The 20668-nt window shown below is 37.4% G+C and overlaps 1 protein-coding gene across 11 annotated transcripts in view; it reads left to right on the top strand.

Annotated features, from left to right (window-relative positions):
- Positions 1-20668, top strand: part of LOC103482413 (E3 ubiquitin-protein ligase HECW1) — a 129682-nt gene that overhangs the window by 67882 nt on the left and 41132 nt on the right. For 10 of the 11 annotated variants that reach the window (XM_008438550.3, XM_008438549.3, XM_008438548.3 and 7 more), the window contains 2 exons: positions 2340-2438; positions 8941-9094. In XM_008438550.3, the coding sequence (XP_008436772.2) occupies positions 2340-2438; positions 8941-9094 (253 nt within the window). The remainder of the gene's footprint in view (positions 1-2339; positions 2439-8940; positions 9095-20668) is intronic. The other variant, XM_008438553.3, reaches the window with a different exon arrangement.

The following is a 20668-nucleotide window of genomic DNA, read 5'->3' as shown; positions in this document are numbered from 1 at the left end:
TAATTCAAAGCCCAAAGTGCAGCATCACTCTGTGGAAATTATACCGCTAAACATCTCCATGACAACGACCTTCAGCTTTTTAGTTCATCCTGTGAAAGTTCATTAGCATTCGATTAAGTAATACGATATCAGCCTGTAATAAAATTTTACTACCATAGCACTCAAAGGTTTTCATATCTTGCAATCTACATATTTCCCTCATGCAGATCATAGAAAATGATATAAGTTGGAAAAAATTAAAACTGTGTGATTACTCTGAGATCGCTTGCAGAAAATGGCATTTCTGTGTTTGCAAAATGGAAAAAAATCTGTAAAACGAAGAGCAAACCAGGACATAAATACCCAATTTAGAATAAATGAAATGAATTGTGAGTTAATAAAATAATCATTTTTAAATAAATAAACAATATGAAAATTCTTTGAAAAAGAATAAAAGGAAACTGATAAAACAATAAGATTGGAAATAAAATGGAAAATTAAATAATGGTGATAATGTTAAATACATTTTGCTGAAAGCAAAACAGTGTAACAGTGTCTGGCTGTCTAATATCATTATTAGACAGCCAGACCGTATAACCAAATAAGTTGGGAAAGGTTTTGTGATGCAATATTCGACACATTGCTTTATCAACCCATTTATTTATTTATTTATTTTATATTGTTATTGCTAATTATGCCAGGATACATCCCCCATAGTAGGTGAAGATGTCATGTTAAAATAAATTAACTTTTCCATAAAAGGCAATAAAAAAAAAATCAGTTTTGCATTTGCACATTTTGTGTTTATATTGTGTTTTGTTTCAACTGATGAATGATCTTGGTCAGTTGATATATGTTACAGGTGAATGTATGGACTGCTGGGCTGTAAATGAATTGCCCTTTGGAGTTGATGAAGCTGTCTGAATCAGAATTAGAATAAAACAAAGGAGGGGACAAGTGAGAGATTCCATAGTGGCTGTTTCCCTGCAGATTGTAGTGAACAGCAGCAACAAAAGAAAAATTGTATCAAACCAAAATATACTAACTTTCTATTCTCCAGAAAAAATTTTATATTTTTGCAGTGTGGTTTACGGTTTTACGTAAACCACATTGTAGATCAGAAAAATGTGTAAATTTGTAAAAATGTGTAAATTTTGTTGATTTTGGCTGCTGGCAATATTAAAAGCATTTTTCTATGGATTTCACAAGTTTTAAGATTTTTACAATAAATGTCTCTGTCTTCTACATTCCATAACTGTAAAAATGATTTCAAATTTGTTTAATTCTTTGAGTCTTCCATGGTAATATGTTTTTTACAGTCTGTAATTGTTGGCATTTTACAATTTTTAGCATACACTTTATTTTTTATTGTGTAGTTTTCAAGTGTATCCTCTGCAAAGCTGTAATATTAACAAAACTAGAGAAGAGTAGGATAATGTTGCAGAGTGAGGACAAGTAGAGTGGTCATTATATCCTCCAGCAGCCTAAGTCACTGCAGAGATAGTTCAGGATAGCCTAAGTCTAATTATTAGCTTTATCAAAAGGTTGTAAGCCTAGTATTAAAAGAATTCAAGATGTCTGCCTCACATACTAAGACTGGAAACTGGTTCCACTGTAGAAGAGTCTGATAAAGGATCTGTTCACATTCTACTTTTAGAACTTCCTCATTGGTAAACCTGCAGTCTGAGAGCAAAGGGTTCTGTTAGTAACATTAACTGTTCAGTTTTTTGTGTGGGTTAAAAGTGGGGCTGTTAACCCCACTGTACCTCTAAGTTTGTGGCTCAAGAGCTCTCGTTCTGCAGAAAAACTGCTATGTTTCTGCTTATGGTCATGCATCTTCTCATCTTCATTATTGTAAGGCTTCTTGAGTGCTATAATCATCAGATTGCATGAATTACATTTCCATTAGCTTGTTTAATTGTCCCATATTACCCCAGTCTGAGTACTCTCATTCCCATATCACATATCCTGCTAGAAATAATATTATAGGGACTCTTGGAAAAGCTAATAGTTTCAGTGTCTATTTTGTCACCATTTTCAATGATAATGGAGGAAGGAGTTTCTTGAGTTAAGATCTTTATGACTTCCAAAATACAGATCCGATCCATGTAGCAAATGCACCTTTGAGGTATTTTGAAGGGCAGTTTGTTACAGCTTTGGATCATTTCACAGCTTCAATACGTCTTTTCTTCAGGTGTTTGAGAGCAGAATTGAATATGCAGATCAAAAAGGGATACATTTACATAATTGTAATAAACTTGACCCACCTTTCATTAACAACATTGAACAAGAAAATATATATTTTAAATAACTGATTTATTAATAGTAATCCCCAACTATATGTCTCTGATGTCCTGTAGGCTCAGATCTCTCCCCTCCTGTTGGTCAACTTCCAGTACTGCGACCCAGCCATGACCCAAACCATTTTCCTGCTGCCACTGACCCAGCCTTACCTCCAAGTAAGAACCCAGAGCTCCCACTCTTACTCTGGAGTCTTATCCTAAATTCCTGGTATGCTGGAAAATGTGCCTGCTGCCTGTATGTTCATGCCCCTCCATTTCCTCTGTGTTTCACTCTTTATCATTCTCATCATACACCATCTCATCATACATCTACACCATTGCGAACAGCTTCATTCTGTTCACTGCTTGGAAACTTTACTGGTCTAATTAAGGAGTTTGCAAATGTCTGGATCCTGAATTAAATGTGTCCAAAAAGCAAAACTGTAATTCAAAAGGACATTTGTCATTCAAGTCCATCATGGTGGTGAGTTGACTTTGTGTCCAGATTACTCGTCTTATTGCTGTAAACATGTAGATTTGTGTTCTGGCCAAAGACTTCCACTTAGGTCCAGTCTTTGTAAGAGATTTTCTCCAGTGTTAGTTTCAGTGGGGTGAGCCTTTCTCCTGCCAACCATTTGAATCAAGTTTCTACCAGACAAATAGACTATTCAGGGGCGGATCTACTGGGGTGGCAGTTACCACCCCAAATGAGAGCCTTGCCACCCCTGTTGCCACCCCAGCTGGCGACTAAGAATTTAATAAACAGTTATGGAAAATCGGACGTTAAGCACACAAATCTCTTTCCCGATAACATTGAATGCAACACAATGTAATCTGACACCTACTGCTGAGTAGCAGGAAGTGTGAGAGAAGGACCGAGCAGGAGGCAGCCGCATTGATATGGATGGATAATAATTACTGGACTGGACATTACGTGACTTATTGTGCGCCACACATGCGCCATTGCTGTCCATTGAGTCAACATTATGGGTGGTCAGAAAATACCAGTCACGCAAAGAATCTGAAAAATGGACGCAATATTTAGCGGTTAATTCAACCCTATGGATTAGATAACAAGGGCTTCAGCTTTAACAGGTGAGGAAAAAGTTTTAACTTAAAGAAAACATTGAAGGTGAGCAGTGGGTCAGTTGTGCTAGCCCAGTGGTTCTTAACCTTTTTTGAGGTACCGAACCCACCAGTTTCATATGCGCATTCACTGAACCCTTCTGTAGTGATAAATAAAATATGATTCCCCCCCCCAAATTCAAGACATAGGGGTGACCCAACTAGAGTCTAGTTGGGTCATGATCACTAAGTCTTATTAAAAGGTAGAGTCTCTGAGAACAGTTCTTCAAAATATAGTCAGTGTTTTCAGCAAAGTTGAGCTGACTTTCCAAGGTATTTAAAATTTGCCACAGTTTCAACAGGTTGGCCATCGAGAGAAACTGGAATCACTTTAAGGTATTGTTTAGATCATTTAATTAGCTCTGTATTCTTAAGAGAATGAAAAATGTATAATAAATAATAAAGACTTTGCCGCAAAGTCTTTGCGGTATTCTGATTTAGTAATGTAATTATATTCGTTGTGTTACCACCCCCACGCCACTAGAGACGGTAGCAACCCCGAAAAGATGCGACTAAGGAGCAGATTTAGAAGTACACCGAAGTCTTCAGAATTTGGTAAAAACTGAGCTTTGCTGGAGTAAATAAAGATTAAGTTCAAATCCATGCTGAGAGTGGAACTCCTTCAATTAGGGCTCCTCCGCAGCACTGATTGGCTAAGCAATGTAACGTAATCCTTTGCAGCAAGTGATGGCAAAGCGGGGCGTCATCACGACTTTACACAAGTGTGTCTTTACCTCCGTGGCAGACGCTCCGCCGAACCCCTGAGACCGACTCATCGAACCCCTGGGGTTCGATCGAACCCAGGTTAAGAACCACTGTGCTAGCCTAACTGTTGCTAGCCTTCTATTAACTTTGATAACCTTAAAATGTGCTGCGCAGTTCGGTGTGTTTTGGTTCCGTTAGCACTAAAACAGTGCTAACGGTTGACAACCTGGTGTGCAGGTTGTCAACCCGCACACCAAGTCATCAGTAGAGCAGCTGTTTAAATGAGCAAATCAACCACCGCTGTGCTCAGGCGAAAACTTATTAATAATGACAATATAGACATCAAGCCTGACAGCATAATTTAACAGATTGAATATTCTGTTTTGGTGTTCTTGCTACTTTTTTGTGTGGGAAATGTTTGTTTTTTGGTGTTGATTCCCCTGATCGGTAATCTCTGCTCTATCTACTCGTTGAGCTGTTGTCTGTCGGTTGCCATGGCAACGGGTCCGCGTAAAGCCGACACACCGAGCGAGAAAAGGCAGAATAGAAGTGGTGTTTGGTTCTTCACCTGTTTATCAGCTTTATTGTGGCGCACTGTCTGCAGCTGCTGCAATTCCTAAAAGTTAAAAAGCGACAAAAACTGAACTAATCATCAAACTACAGCTCCTACAGCATATTTAAAATAAAACGATTGACCAATATAAGAGAAATTTGCCCCTTCTTGCATCTTGACAGAACTAACAGAAACAAAATTATTTATAGATTTGTATAACGGAGAGTTTATCAAACATCAGCTTTCTCCTCTATAGTTTAAGTCGTATTTAATAGGTATATCTGATAACAAATGATGGCGCTACGAATATTTTTGTGACAGATTTCTGCTCGTCCTGCATTGGGATAAAATGGTTTTCTGGACATAACTCAATGAATCACATAGCGACTAATAGGCACTGTCCAATCCAGTAATACATATCAATTAGCAGGAGTATGAAAGACATAAAAATAATTAACTATACTATATTAAGAAATTATATTTAATCCTCAGTGCTACATGAAGCTAATTTTGAAACAATGCAAGTAAAAAACAATATTTTGCAACAAGTAAATTAAGTCCAATGTTAGGTCTGTGTAAGCTGTGTAAGTTTTATATACACAGCTTTATATATACAGCGCTTCCCCCGAAAACTTGCCAAGCCCGGTGGTCAGGGCGGCGAGGCGGTCCACCGTGTTTTTGTATTAAAAGATGTTAAGTAGACAGGAAAAGTAAAAATATCACTGGGTAATTATATGCTATGGGAAAACATCGCCAGTGAACTGCTATATAAACCCACAGCTAGTTTTAAAAACAACTAATCAAAACATACAATTAAAATAAATATAACTTATTTCCACTTTTCTTAAATCCAAATTAAGTCAGCAGCTTCATCAGGTCTCCCAGGGCTTCAGGGGCCCCATAAATGCTAATATTTTAACTCAGACCACAGATATATAAATGTAACATTTGTTTATTGAGATTATCAATGCTGCTAAATTTGACATAATGGTTTCAGCATACATAAATCAAGAGATTTTAAATGTAACATTTATACGCAAGATTTTAAGGAGCTGCCAAGTTTACTTTGTAAAAGTTCAAAGAATACTCAGTCAGATTGGTTTGTTACCATAGCAACCATCTGATGCTGTGAGTTTAATCTTTGAGTTTCAGCTCCATGTGTTCACAAATACAAATTAGTAAACTGCAATTATAATGTATTGCTTTTTAGGTTTGCCAAATAAGCTACTCCCCCTGTCCTAGATTTCACTAAATCTAACACAGAAGCTGTTAGAGGTGCTGATGTTTTTAGCAACAAAAGGGGCCCCTAAATCAAATTCTCCTTCAGGCCTCATACAGCCTTGGACCGACCCTGTATTATGAGTTAACCCCGCTGCACTGCGCAGAGATTAGCAACAAACGGGAGATTTAATTCATTGCTGCTAATGTGGCTTTAGTAGCTCTTCCATTTCGTGTCTGTTGAGTTTTTAATAAGGGGACACAGAAACTATTTTGGTTGGTCGAGTTTCTGGACGAGTTTTTCAGATGTGGGGTGGACGCACACATTGACTCTGTCGGACTAAGTGGACAAAGCATTTGATACGGTTTGGTGCACCGTATAACCGGAAAAATAATACTAGTAATAATAATATAATAATATAAAATCAGCATTATAATAATATAAAATCAGCATGATGCATGACTGCGAGGAGAGCGCGAAAGCTCCTCACCGGGTTAAACCTACACGATGAGGTTATCGCTGGGTCGTTAACCACTAACGCACCGACCAACCGCGAACACATACATAAACTTTACAGGGAAGACAGGGCCTAACGAGCTGTGTGAAGCTGACACCCCACCCACGTCAAAAAATTCAGCAAATAGTCTGAATGGTTAATGCTCCGTTTGTGCAGTTAAAATTTTCGTTTGTGCAGTCTTGGTTTCTGAGATATTAAAAATAATTTTTTAGGTCATCCAGAGTTCACCATCACCCCATCTTGCGCCAAAACAAACCAAAGTAGGCTAGTTCGTTAGTGCTCCGTTTGTGCAGGTTTGTGCAGTTAAAACTCGTTTGTGCAACTTTCGTCTTTGAGATATTAAAAGTTATAATTTTGGCAGATGACGTCAACGTCATCCCATCTCGCTCCAAAACAAACCAAAGTGGGCTACTTCGTTAGTGATCCGTTTGTGCAGTTAAAATTGTCTTTTGTGTAGCTTTGGTTTCTGAGATCTTAAAAATTATCATTTTGGCCGATTACGTCACGGTGTGGTAAGTGACAGTGGCGCAACTACACATTATTCAGGTGAATGCGAAAACATAAATCGGAATAAAAAGGAGTGTGCACCACCTATAGGTGGTAGTATAATTTCACATTCACTTTGAGTTAATAAGACCCAATTAATTCATGGGTCTCATGACCCATAAGCTATTGAAGAAAAATCAATGAATCATTAAATCAATCAATCATCTTCCCCTTGTCCGCAGTCGTGTTACGGGGTCAGCAGAGGCCCAGACTTCCCTCTCCCAGCCACTTCTCCCAGCTCCTCCAGGGGAATCCCAAGGCGTTCCCAGGCCAGCCAAGAAACATAGTTCCTCCAGCGTGTCCTGGGTCTTCCTGTGGGCCTCCTCCTGGTAGGACGTGCCCAAAAGACCTCACCAGGGAGGCGTCAACGAGGCATCCTAATCTGACCCACCTCAGCTGGCTCCTCTCGAAGTGAAAAATCAGCGGCTCTACTCACCCTCCTGGAAGACTGAGCTTCTCATCCTATCACTAAGGGAGAGCCCAGACACCTTATGGAAAAAAATAATTTTGGCCGTTTGTGTTTGTGATTTTGTTCTTTCAGTCAAGATCCTTAAACCTATGCCATAGATGAAGCTAGGGACGTAGATAGACTGGCAAATAGAGACCTTCCTTTTTGATCCAGCTGTCACCACAAAGAGGTCCCACTGGTCCCACTTTACTGCAGACGCTGTGCCAATCCGTCTATTGATCTCCTGTTCCATTTTTCCCTCATTCTTAATGTTATGGATTCTGTATTTTCCTCCATCACTTTTAGCCTCTTTCATCTGCTTAACACGCTGCAGCTGTGACTGCTGGCAGTCATATGTAAACAGACTGAAACTGATTAGAGTACCGTTTAGGGAGGGTCCAGATTGCAGAGATAAATTAAAAGCTAAACTTGCTACAATCTTTGCCTCACTTGGCTTCTTGTCACTTGGCCCCAGCGCTGGACGGTAAATGTAACCTAAGAAGCATGATGTTCCATTTGGATATGTATGGATTGTGAAATTTGATCATTTTTTAGCATAAGGGTTATTTTTATATATAACAAAATCTTATTATTTCTGCACAAACCATCACAAACGGAGCACTAACCATTCAGACTATTTACTGAATTTTTTGACGTGGGTGGGGTGTCAGTTTCACACAGCTGACACCCCACCTCGTAATCACCTCGCGTGCTGCCGTAGCTGGATTAAGTAATCCAGCTACGGCAGCACGCGAGGTGATTGGTCAGCGCGCTGCCGGCTTTAAATGCATAAACTATAAACATATCTTCTGTAACCATATCTTTTAGGAATACATTTGCTCCTGTAGTGAAACGCTGAGTAACAGAAGCGTGCGCAATCCGCCTTAAAAAAATAAAAAAATAAATAAAAAAGCAATTTTTTTTTTTCCTAAAACAAAAAAAAAAAGAAAGAAAGAAAAATCAAGAAAGGCTTAGCCTGGCGGTGGCGCTAGTAAAACATGGGGGGCCGCCAGGCCTATAATACATATATATATATATATATATATATATACACACACAGGCATATGCTGCCACCCCTGAAAAAATCCCTGCCCCCCTCTTGCCACCCCATAAATATTTTTCTAGATCCACCCCCGAGACTATTTAAACCTTTATTTACACAGAAGCCGGAACTTTAAAGGGAGAAAGACCAGAAACCAAATTGTTTCTGAATTTACAATGATAAATAAATAAATAAATCTTTGAAAACTCAGATTTAAGATTGAGATTTTAGCTGCATTTGGCAGGATGTCAGACTGAATTAACACTGTTCCTCAAATGCTCAAATAAATGCAACCATAATCTGTTTTACTTGAAGCCAAGTTAGGATTAAGTTCTAAATGTTACAAAACTCTCAATCCAGACTACTCAAGTCATGATATTGAACCAAAGCTGTTCTGGTTGGTTGTCTTCAAAGTTTGTGATGTTTAGGAACAGCAGTGTTCCAGTCCTGCTTAGTGGAATCCATAACCAACAACTGGATTTAAATGAGGATTTCTGCTTTGTCTGCCTTCTCTGTTGCCTCAGACTGGGAAGCTCGTGTTGACAGCCATGGCAGGGTCTTTTATGTCGATCATGTCAACAGGACCACAACTTGGCAGAGACCAAGCCATGGTGCCAAGTGCAACCATGCCATCCCTCGCTCGGGTTCTACGCAGCAAATGGAGCAGCTCAACCGGAGGTACACTGGGCAAAATTCATGCTCTGTTCTGCTTAGATGATATGCGTGTTAACATATAAGATGATATCCTAAACTATAGTAAGAAAAAAAGGCTTTTAGGCCTGAGAGAAATTTTCACAAACTTTACCGTTTCATTGTGAATTTTTTTTGTATGATGTTTTTAAAGCATTCTTTGAATAAAACTTCTTGGCCTCTTAGTAAGAGGATCAGTGTGGATTTTCTGTAGAAAAGTGGCCTCATTATTTCAATGATAGGTCGTATTAATATTATTAAAATGTCCATTCTCCCAAAGTTCGTATACCTTTTCCAGTCCATTCTTTTACACATTCCAGCTTCCTTCTTTTCCTCTTTGGATAAAGCCTATACCAAATTTATATGGAACAATAAACGCTCCTGATTGCGCCTGTCTCTTCTTTATCTGCCCTATGATCGAGGTGGGTTTAGAGTGCCAAACGTTAAGCTGTACTATTGTGCAGCGCAGCTTTTTGCTGTTACTTGTTATTTTTCCACCAGTGACATACCATCTTGGGTACAAATAGAGAACAACTCATTAACATTACCTTTGACATCCTATCTTTTCCCTAGCAGAACTTAAACATCTATTAAAAAACACTAAAAATCCTTTTCTCAAAAACACAATATTAGTTTGGCAACACTCCCATACGATCTTAGATGAGGTCAAGATCTCGTGTCTGTCACCTATTTGAGGAAATAATAGATTCAAACCAGGATGACAGAGGGTTTAGAATATGGCTGAATAAAGGCTTAAATAAAATAGGGGACCTTTATAGTGAAGGAGTTTTAATGTCTTTTGAACAACTGCAAAAATAATCCTGTAAATTTACAGTAACATACTGGCAGCTACAGACACCAGAGGTTTACTGTAAATGCACTGTAGCTGTACCGTAATTAATCCTGACTTCAGATTACCGTCAATGCACATACGGTATGGATACTGTGAAAGAACGGTAAACTACTGGCGTCTATAGCTGCCAGTACTTTACCGTTCTTTCGAAAGAACGGTAAAATACTGGCGTCTGTAGCTACCAGTAGTTTACCGTTTTTTTAAAGAACGGTAAAATACTGGCGTCTGTAGCTCCCAGTAGTTTACCGTTCTTGCGAAAGAACGGTAATCTACCGTTTTTCTGAAAGAACGATAAAAAAAATACTGGTACCTATAGACGGCAGGTTTTTTTTACCGTTTTTTCAGAAAAACGGTAAAAAAATAAAAATAAAAATAAATAAATAAAAAAGCTGGCGTCTGTAGATACCAGTATTTTACTGGACATTTACCTTTTCAATTCTGTAATTACCTTTTAAAGTGGTGTACTGTAAGTAAATACTGTAATGACGCCAACACACCGCAGATGTAGTACCGCCAAAAGGGTTTATTCAACACATTCTCACTCCCAACTCGTCACATATTGACGCTTGGGCACCACCCTCGGCGTCAATATGTGACGAGAAGGGTTCTCTCATTGAATGCTATACCGCTCCCTAAACGTCCGATACTGAAGACCTGGGAACGAATAAGATGACGAGTCGATTCTATTTTTTTAAAACCTTTATTTACAGTTTATGTGCTAGTTTGAACAGGATATTAAGAATATTTACTACACATACGTGTCAGACGTATCGGTCATAAGACTTTAATTCGGTATTTAAAAATAACTCAGTAAAATATAAAACCGGAGGGTTTTTGTTGTGGTTGTAACTTGATTTAAAAGCCTTTTTTTTAATTTACCAACTATTTTTGAGTATGATATCAATGATTTACACTAAATAAATTTAAGAAAAATTAAGATGTATTTTATTTTGTGATTGCATGCAAACTGTTCTGTAAATGTTTCATATTTTTTATTGAAATAATTAAAATAAGGACGGATCCCACAAAAACCCAAGAAGAAGAATACGCTGACGTCATCCTATGCGACACTTACACTCCGGTGAGTAAAAATCTGCACCTGTCAAAATGTTTTTGTACTCTAAAACCAAAAATAACTCCAAAGTGTTACGCTATAAAGTTACTGATGGTAGTTTTAGGACTTAATAGCAGTAGGACTGTGATGCGAATGATTGAAGACACGTTTGTAACATTTTTTCTTGCCGGAGAATATACGGTGGAGGCTAGCTAAATTAGCCTCTTGGAGGCTAATTGTACCTGTACACTGTACCTGTGCTTAATACGTTTAATTAGCCATGATAGAGTCACATAATAGTGTTTATAGTCATGCTTGTTGTTGCCACTTTGTAAAATTGGAGGGTTGCTAAAAACATCAGTGCCCCTAGGCTGTGATGATCTTAAAGTTTTGTTTATGAACCCTGTCTGAATACACTGATTGCATCTAGGTCATTTACTTGAATTAAAAATGAACTTGCATCAGTACAGGCAAATTTCTTTCCTCCTGTCTGTGTTATTTATTGATGTTGCAAGCCAGATGAAGAGAAGTAAAGAGCTGAGAACCTGATCTTTGAACAGACAGAGACCATAGATCAGGAGCAGCCTGGGATGCTTACTGAGGAGCATCCAATGATGATACCAGAGAACCAGGAAGATACTGTGATAGTCCTTGATCTCGTTCCTGTTTCTCCTCCTGTTGTCCCATCCTCTCAGTCTTTTCAGAAGAAGAAAAGACCCAGAAGCACCTCTCCAGCTGCTTCTCCTCCCACTCCGTCATCTGTATATCCCCAAAGATCAGCCACATCTGCATTCATGTCACCTGCTGACCATGCCGTCTCCTTAAGTCAGGGTGGCGTAAGTTTTGTTTTCTTTACATTCGTTCATTTTCTTACACCCTTGTCCCTAGTGTGGTCTGGTAGGTTCCTGGGGTACACCCAGGACAGGTTGCCAGTCTGTCGCAGGGCAACACAGAAACAGACAGGACACACAACCATACACACACACTCACACCTAGGGAGAATTTAGAGAAACCAATTAATCTGATAGTCATGTTTTTGGACTGTGGGAGGAAGCCGGAGAACTCGGAAAGAACCCACCATGCACAGGGAGAACATGCAAACTCCATGCAGAAAGATCCTGGGCTGGGAATTGAACCCAGAAGAAAACTGAGCTCACGACTTAAGGAGTCCAGCCCTAAAATTTCAAAATTCTCACAGAAACAGAAAACCTATAGAGACCGTTTATAAGCAAAGACAACTTGTTCTGGACTTAGTTTCCACTTATGTGGCCATTGTAAAGTGGCTAAAATCAATGTTAAACTAATTTGAGAAACTGTGTAAATCCATGTAAAGAAGAGTAGTTTAGAAGGACTATAATATCACGGTCATCACACTATTTTTCAGTTTTCAAGTGTACACGCTTTGACTTTATTTCTTATTTTGTTTTTTAAATTGTTTTTTTCCTTTTCTTGTTATTTAGATTGGTGGAAATGTAGTACACAAAATCAATCTCTTGGCGTAGAACTAATGCGGTAAGTCTAAAAGTTTAACTAATCCACCTGTGACAGTATATCCCCACCCAGTCAAACATGCCAAGGTACACTGAGAGACTTTGCCACGTGTGAAGATGAGTAGATGGGGGGAGGGGTGGTAAGGGGGACAGTGGCCTGCAAAAAATAAGCACAGTTGTTTACTCATAAACTTTGTGGCTTTAATTACTGACCTATCAGACTCCTTTTCTTTCTTTATATTTGTCTTTATTTTTTATGAGGACAAAAACGGGCATCACAACATGAATCAGTAGTACTTATACCACACAAGTCACAACATCTTTGGGTGAAACAAATTCACACAAATAAGTCAGCATGTGCACAGAAACATAGAAATATAGAGATAGAACTCCAAATATCGTAATTAGGCCGTTTATCAGCAAAGGAATGCTGATTTTGATATTTGGACTTTTTAACGGTGATTCAACACTTATTTAACACTGTGCCTTTTATAATTCATATAAGCTGGAAATTAAATCTGAAACTTACTTTTTTTCTGTTTTGATTTTTAGACTTTTCTAAGAAACTGAAGCATTACGAGATATTTTCATTGTTTGTGTAGTGGTAAAAATTACTGTGCAGTCAGTTTATCATTTAACACTTAATAAGTCAAGATAATATTGTATCTTTGGGACAAAACCAGATGTAAGTACCAGCTGGCATTTGGGTGGCTGTAGGCAGAGAAAATACTTTGGCTACATTACCTCCATTTAAAGTCAGGTATACATACATCTTAGAGATTTGTGAACCTTACAGCACAAAAAATGCACATTCTGATTTTATTGTTGTTCTTTTCTAGCGGAAAAATCTGGGATGATACCTGGGAGCCTGCAAGTAACATCAGAGCATTCTCTGATGTTGCTGTCCCCCAAGTGTCACTTCCTTCAGACAGCGAACAAGTCCTTCCATGATGTTACTTTTTCTTTTTTGTATTACTAAGTATTAATTTGTTTTCTTTTTTTACTGCAGTTTGACCATTTTACGATGTTTTCTGTGTAATATTGTTTTCGGACATTCACTGAAATGAATGTTATGGTTGTAATATAGTAGTTATATAAACTTATGTTGGGCTGTTTACTGACATATTTTTGTCAAGTTCTATAAAAGACTAAGTGAGCCTCATTGAGTCACTGCATCAGTCAGGTATTGTGCCAGTATTAAGTCTTGAAATTTAGAACAGAATTGTTTGTAGATTTTGTTCAATAAATATGACCTAAAGTCTTAAAAACTTTAAACATGGTATTGTACACATTTCTTTTTGAGTGTTTTTAATGTTGATGTGGATGTACAAAGTAAAGTCTATAAAATACATAACAAAATAAGCACAACTTGATTTCAATATAACTATTTGGAAGTGGCTTTTTTTTTTATCTCAAAAAGCTATTTTAATATGATCGTTTTTGTGTCATGGATTTTGTCAATCAAGACTGTATTTGCAAAATGCTATAATAAAATTGCTTTCAAATCCAGTATTTATTTTTAAACACAGCAACTTTAAGTGAAGTTATTGATGAAGAGCATGATAAAAATACATTGTAATGTCCAGATCAACTGACTGTATTAGAACAACACATTTTAATAAACCTATGTCACAAATGCCATACACAATTTTGAAGAACACACAAAAATATAAATTTGCATATATATCTATCTAGACAGATTAGATATTTCTCTCTCTCTCTCTCTCTCATCGATGGATGGATAGATCTATATCTATACATAGATAAGCTGGAATATATTATGGAAGATCAAGTCTGAAACATTACCTTATATATGTGTGTATATGTGTGTAAGTCATGTTTCAGACTTGATCTTCCATAATGTATTATCATAAACCACACAAAATATTTTTATAAGCATTCCAGCTCCGCATAGTTAGTTCTAGAAATTATTGTACGGAGGATCGGCGGGAATCTGAAATGGAACGCAGCCATCCTACGGCAGAGTGTTTAAGAGAAGAAGGGAACACTATCAGCACGTTGTGGGAGGTGGAGGGTAATAAGGTATTCAATAAGATGACAACCGTATTTGTCTGTTGCCAAACAAGATCAAGGTGAACGATACACTCAGAAATGTTACTTCAAAATGTAGTGAAACTGTTCGTTTGATACAGAAAGAGTCATAATAGGATTCATAAAGACTTTTTGCCTGCAAGCTGGTCGTCATTGTAGGCTGGTCAAGTTTGCCCTGTGTGTTGTCTTTAAGGCATGACGCAAGGTTAAACTGTGTAACAGATTCGTTTCCTACACACTTGCAGAACTGTGTGAAGCTATTTGTTATGTGTTTTATTCAGTGTAATCAGGATTTACACATAAAAAAAGTTTTATGGAGAAGTATTTTGAATAGCATGTTTACCTGTCTAAGGTTAATTATTTAAGTTAAAGTTTGCAGCTTATTTTGTGAAAGAAAGCCCAGTGAAAGAAAACCCAGATTGAAGTCCTTCAACATTACAGTTTAGTAAATTAATATTGAATCAGTTTGAGTCTACTGTAATTTAAACTACGTTAGCATAGTAATCTAAATTATTTTCGATTGACATAGTGTTTCTCTATGTTAAACTGTATAAAACGATATAGGGTTAGGGTTAACCCGAACTCCATCACTAATCTCAAATTGAGTGGTAGAGATGGCTTCATCTTCAAATGCTTTATGAAAGTACTGGTTTAAAGATGCATTTTCTCTAGAATCGAGCTCTGTAGCCCGACTCTAAATCTGCTCTGGTGGGAAAAGATTGATTTGCCTGATGGTGTCTCAGGCCTCTGTGGTTTATTTCATCAATTCATAAGCTTGCAGAGAAAAGGGATAAAGAAATGTAAGTTAAGTTGTGTCCATCTAATTATTGTAGTTGAAATAGAGGTCTCCCCCTTTTGTTTTGTAAATGCATCCAAATACCAAGTTAATGTTGTATATGTCACTAAGTTGGGACCCTCTGTTTTAAAAAAGAAGTTATGTCCAAATCTGAAGCATTTCAACTAAATGACACCGACAGCAAGTTTTTCTACCAAACCTTAGTTGGCTTCTTTTGTCACCTGTCAACTGTTGAACATAGACATGTTTAAATAACGCCAGGTCTATTTAGGCAATTATAACTAATTTTCATATGTCCTTTAAGAGTATCTAAAAGCTGAACAACTTATTTCTCCTGATAATTTCTTGAAACCACTTCTTGTTCGTCCAACATTTTAATATGCTTCATTACCGATTTGTCATGAGCTGAAAGATACAGAACATGTCCTGAAGAATCCACTAAATTAGATGCTGTTTTGTTTATAAAATCATGCCTTTATGATTTTTGTATAAATGCATGTCATTAAACAAAATCATACCTGAATACCACATTTAAAAAGTCACTTTGACAAGCACTGAAATTTTATTTTACTTATTTCTTTTTAATAAAGACATTGACAAAGTGAACTGCATTCAATTGACTAAAGATAAAAAATTGTTCCACCAGTACGTGTGTACTGTGTACAACGTGTGTTGTACATTCTTTGGATTAAGAAATAAGTCAGAGCTGCACATATTAATAAAAAAAGAAAATAAAAGTAGAAGATCCAAAGATATGCCTTGGTTATGTTAGTTACTACAGAATCACTGAGACTAACATAGTACTGTAGCCATTTAACTGCTTAACATAAGCACAAGTGTTATTATTCCACTTGAAGTAAAAATAGTAAACTATTAAATTAACTACAATTTCTCTTATTACCTAGAAAATACACTAGATGTGCAGAAACATAAGTGAAAAAGAAACACACTCGATGACATGCCTGTGGACGTAATTACAGGTCTAGTAAGCCCTTTCAGAAAGTACAAAGGCACAAACAAATTAACTATTTAAAAAAAGAATCAACAAGATTAAACACTGCCCATTTGGAAACATGAAAGCACAAGAACAAATTGTAAGGTGTCTCTTTGTAACTTATGAGCAAACTATATATATATATATATATATATATATATATATATATATATATATATATATATATATATATGTCACTGACAAAGATCTCCACTCTCACACCATCTTTGTAGATCTTTGCAGCAGTACATTCACAAATGAATACAGATTATTATCAGTCACTACTGAAGTCGTCGTCAAAGGTAACACTCTCTGCTCCTGACAAAGTCTGTAGATCCGGGTGTCCAAAGTGGGTCCTAGTGGCCCAGCATCCTGCATGTTTTAGTTCAATCCCTGGTGGTAGTAACAACCTTTTCAGCTTGTCAATGTTCTTCTTCAGTGTTTCTGTCGGTTTCTGGTGGTGCAGCTCTGTGCAGCCTTCAGGAAAATGGGACATCAGAGTATCAACCATAAAATTTCACCCAGATGTCATTTATTGTCCAAACCAGAGCTTTCAGTGGAAAAACAAAAGTTCCAGGTCCTTTTAATGCCATACAAATATGAGACAGAAACATGGATTATATCTTTATATAGACTTGTCGATTGATTTATAGATTAATAGTTTTACTGGACAGAAATTACAAAGAACAAATCTGGTTCTTAATCAAATCCTAATGAGTCAAACTGAAAGTGTCATGGAGTCATCAGCCTCATGACAATAACACTGACATGAAAAGTAATGTTGAACAAATAAATATATCAAATCTAATTAAAAACATAAATAAGTGATAAGTTATTTACTGTCTGTAAGATATATTTATTCTCAGTATTAGATGTGGTCTCAACAAACCCATGGCACTTCAACAATATTATTTTACCTTTTATCTGGAAATAAAAGGTAAAATTATTTCCAGTTTATTCTTGCCATACAGTCCTCTGTATTAATTATTGCTCAAAATGTATTGCCATACAGGTTTATTCCTCTGTATTTACTTTAGTTTCTTAGGTTATTCTTGCATTTTGTTCTTCATTCATTTCCATTTAGTTTCCTTTTATTAGTATTATCCTCTCTCGGTTTATTGCTATGTCCACTTTAGTTTCTTTCCTGTTGCTAGATTTATTTTATCGCTTATTGACCATCAATAATCTTCACTCATCACCTGCTGCGCTGCCTAATCATCATGTGTTTCACATTATGTGTTGATTTTTCACTGTTCAGCGTCGGATTTTCTGTTTTTATGCCATAATTCACATCTAGTTCGTCGCTCCGTTCTAGTTCGTCGCCCCGTAGCGGGACATATCCCGCTACTCCTGTTTCAGAGTTTTGTGCAATGTGCACGTTGTTTTTTTTTGTTTTTTTTTTACCCCCTAAGGTGCAGGGCGTATCGATGGGGAAAAGGCAGACTGACATAAACCTTTTAAAACAACGGAAACCATTTCGGTATTTTGATTATTGAAATTTAAAAGTGCTGTGGTACGGCTGTTCTATCACACCCATTTCATACCGGACCGCTTACAGCACCGGTGTTAACGCTATAAAATGAACGCTCTCTATCGTGGTATCACCCATGGAGGGAATTTCTTTATTTAAATGGGTTCATTTTTCAGAGAGATGCAAAGTGAGGGTATCGTGATTTTAGTAATTACATGTTTATAAGAGCGATTTTATGTTGTCCTTCCATGGAAGCGGGCAACATCCAGACGGACAATAAAACACTTTTTAATATAAGTTGCTGCTTTGACATGATCTCAGAACTGCCAAAACATATGTACATAAATCCTCAATAAAACATCACTGGGTGAGACAAACTCCATCTTCTTTCATATCGCATTTGATTTAACCGCCGAACCGAATGCATGCGCTTCTTTTCTACAAACCGTTTTTACAGTCATTGGTCAAGAACACGGGAGCTAGAATTCTGATTGGCAGACATCTTTGTCTATTATCTACAGTTTAGTTGAGGTGGGCCGTTTGGTCCAATGCTCGCTTTGCTTGAAAGTCTGGCCCCCAGACGGAGCTCTTTACGCCTAAGTTTCAGAACTACTTATTTTAATTGTAAGTAGTTCTTTAAATGTCCTGTGAGATGATACACTTACCCATGTATCCATAACTACCGGAACTTTCAATATCCAGCAAGTTATTTTCGCAATTTACCGTCTATTAATCGAGTGCCCCCCGGATTGATTACACTCTCTGCAGCTACAGCTGTGAAGTTGCCGTATTAACCCGATATTTGCTGGAAAGTGCAACGTCTCCCCTTTCAGAAACCGTTGGAATTTTTCAGATAGCGCTACGTGTGGCGGAATTACGGTACTGCAAATTTAGATGTGTTGCCGTCGACACGTTCTGGTCTACAAGGGTTTTAAGCCCGTAGACTACAGTTTGGTTGAGGCGGACCGTTTGGTCAAAAGCCGGAAATCCGTCCCCCGGCCGGAACTCTTTACGCCCTGATCCTTTAAAGCTTATTCTTTCATGGGCTTGAGAAACGACCCGGTCAACGGAAGAGGAGTCCTGCGAAAGCAGAGAGCATTGCAGAGAAGCTGTAGCCTTCAGCTAGCTGCCTAGCCTCCACCTCGGCGTTATGTTGCTTAGCAGCCGTGACACAACATGATTTAAACAATGTTTGTAGGCGAGAATGTAGATGTATAAATCTTACATTTCTGCTCGGTTCATCAGTGCATGACCTAATTGCAATATCTATCCGACGTTTTCAGAGACATCTGCTCCTGCTGTATTAACACCCAGCTTCCCTCGCCTGCTGCCAGCTGGTCCAGGTTTAGTAGTATACCACAGGCGAACACCTGACTCATTTAGGCTTTCCCAAATGACAGTTAAACACAGATATTAATTCAAGTAACATCTAGTTATAATAGTTTGGTTCACTAAAATATTTCATTTTAGTGAACCAAACTAAAATGAGCAAATCGGTTTGACTGATTAAAGTTAAGCCTAAAAACACAATAGTTTGATTAAACTGTATTGTCTTACCCGAGATTTGGAGTATTTGAAAAGGGATACTTTGCTTACATTCCTTGTGTAAATGTGCTATACGTGTTTAAACATTTTAGAATCAGACTAACAGATTTTGTAAATATGCAACAGCCTTTATTACAAAATGTGAAGAGTAATAGAGAAATCAGGAGGAAAAAAAAAAACCATATTCCAAGCCTGTTTTTTTTCCTTCGCGGATGTGTGATACACGTCACGTTTGCTAAGCAACATAACGCCACGGTAGAGGCTAAGCAGCTAGCTGAAAGCTACAGCTTCTCTCTTCTGGTCATCGAGGACCCAAAGATGCAAAACCTGACTTTGGACACAGCTGTTCCTTGTTCGACTCCCCCTAGTGGTCTGGATCACTTCTGTTTTCAGCATTTTTTGTTGGCATCAATTTTTGTTGCATGTGTTTTTCTCGTCTTTGCTGGGTGTTTGTACCTGTTGGCCACCGTAAAATACAGTGGTGAATGTAAATATACCTTAAAATACTGGTGTGTAGGTTCCAGTATTTTTACTGTAAATTTAGTTTTACTACTTTTTAAAGTAGTCGTAGTTTTGCGATAGAACATTAATACCTAGCCCAGTGTTAAGCTTAGAAGTGCTACAATTGGTGCGGTTCTAAAATGCATAATATACATTAATCAGAACTTCACATAACACAAAAGAGGATGCGATAAGTAACCGTCAGAACATAATTTTTATTTAAAGGCACCACTATGCCTCAAACCACATATATTTCCAGTATATTCAAACATTCAAAACGAATAACACAAAACCATTCCTCAGAGAACTGGTAAAAGATAGGCCTTCAAAGTCAATATATAGTTTCACTAACACAGGAATAAAAATTGAAGACTTTCAGTTTACAGCGACATAAACTGGGTTTAACTCATTTCTACAATCTTATGAACATAAAAACACAGTTCTTAAAGAAATATCCATACTTTGGGTATCACTAAGCAAATCAATGAAAAAGGACTTCCAAAATCTAAAATTCAACATGGCTGAAATAATGTGGAATTCTAGAATTAACAGGGTTTTAAAATGTGAACTATCAAGAGTCCAAGTGGCACTTACTTTATTAAATGCAGATGAAGGCACCGTCCAACATGGAAAAATGTTGGACGGTGCCTAATAATAGGATCTAAATTGTAGATCCTATTATCTAGGATCTACAATTTAGATCCTAAATAATATGGAAACAGAAAGATTTAAAAGAAAAGAAAAGGACAACAACTAATCTGAATGAGATGCCACTCAAAGTCCATCAGGTTTTTGATGACGGTGGA

Source organism: Poecilia reticulata, chromosome 20 (genome assembly GCF_904066995.2).
Source record: "Poecilia reticulata chromosome 20, P_reticulata-male-v2, whole genome shotgun sequence".
Taxonomy (NCBI): Eukaryota; Metazoa; Chordata; class Actinopteri; order Cyprinodontiformes; family Poeciliidae; genus Poecilia; species Poecilia reticulata.
Note: the sequence above shows the minus strand (reverse complement) of the source record. Positions and strands in the feature narration are given on the sequence as shown.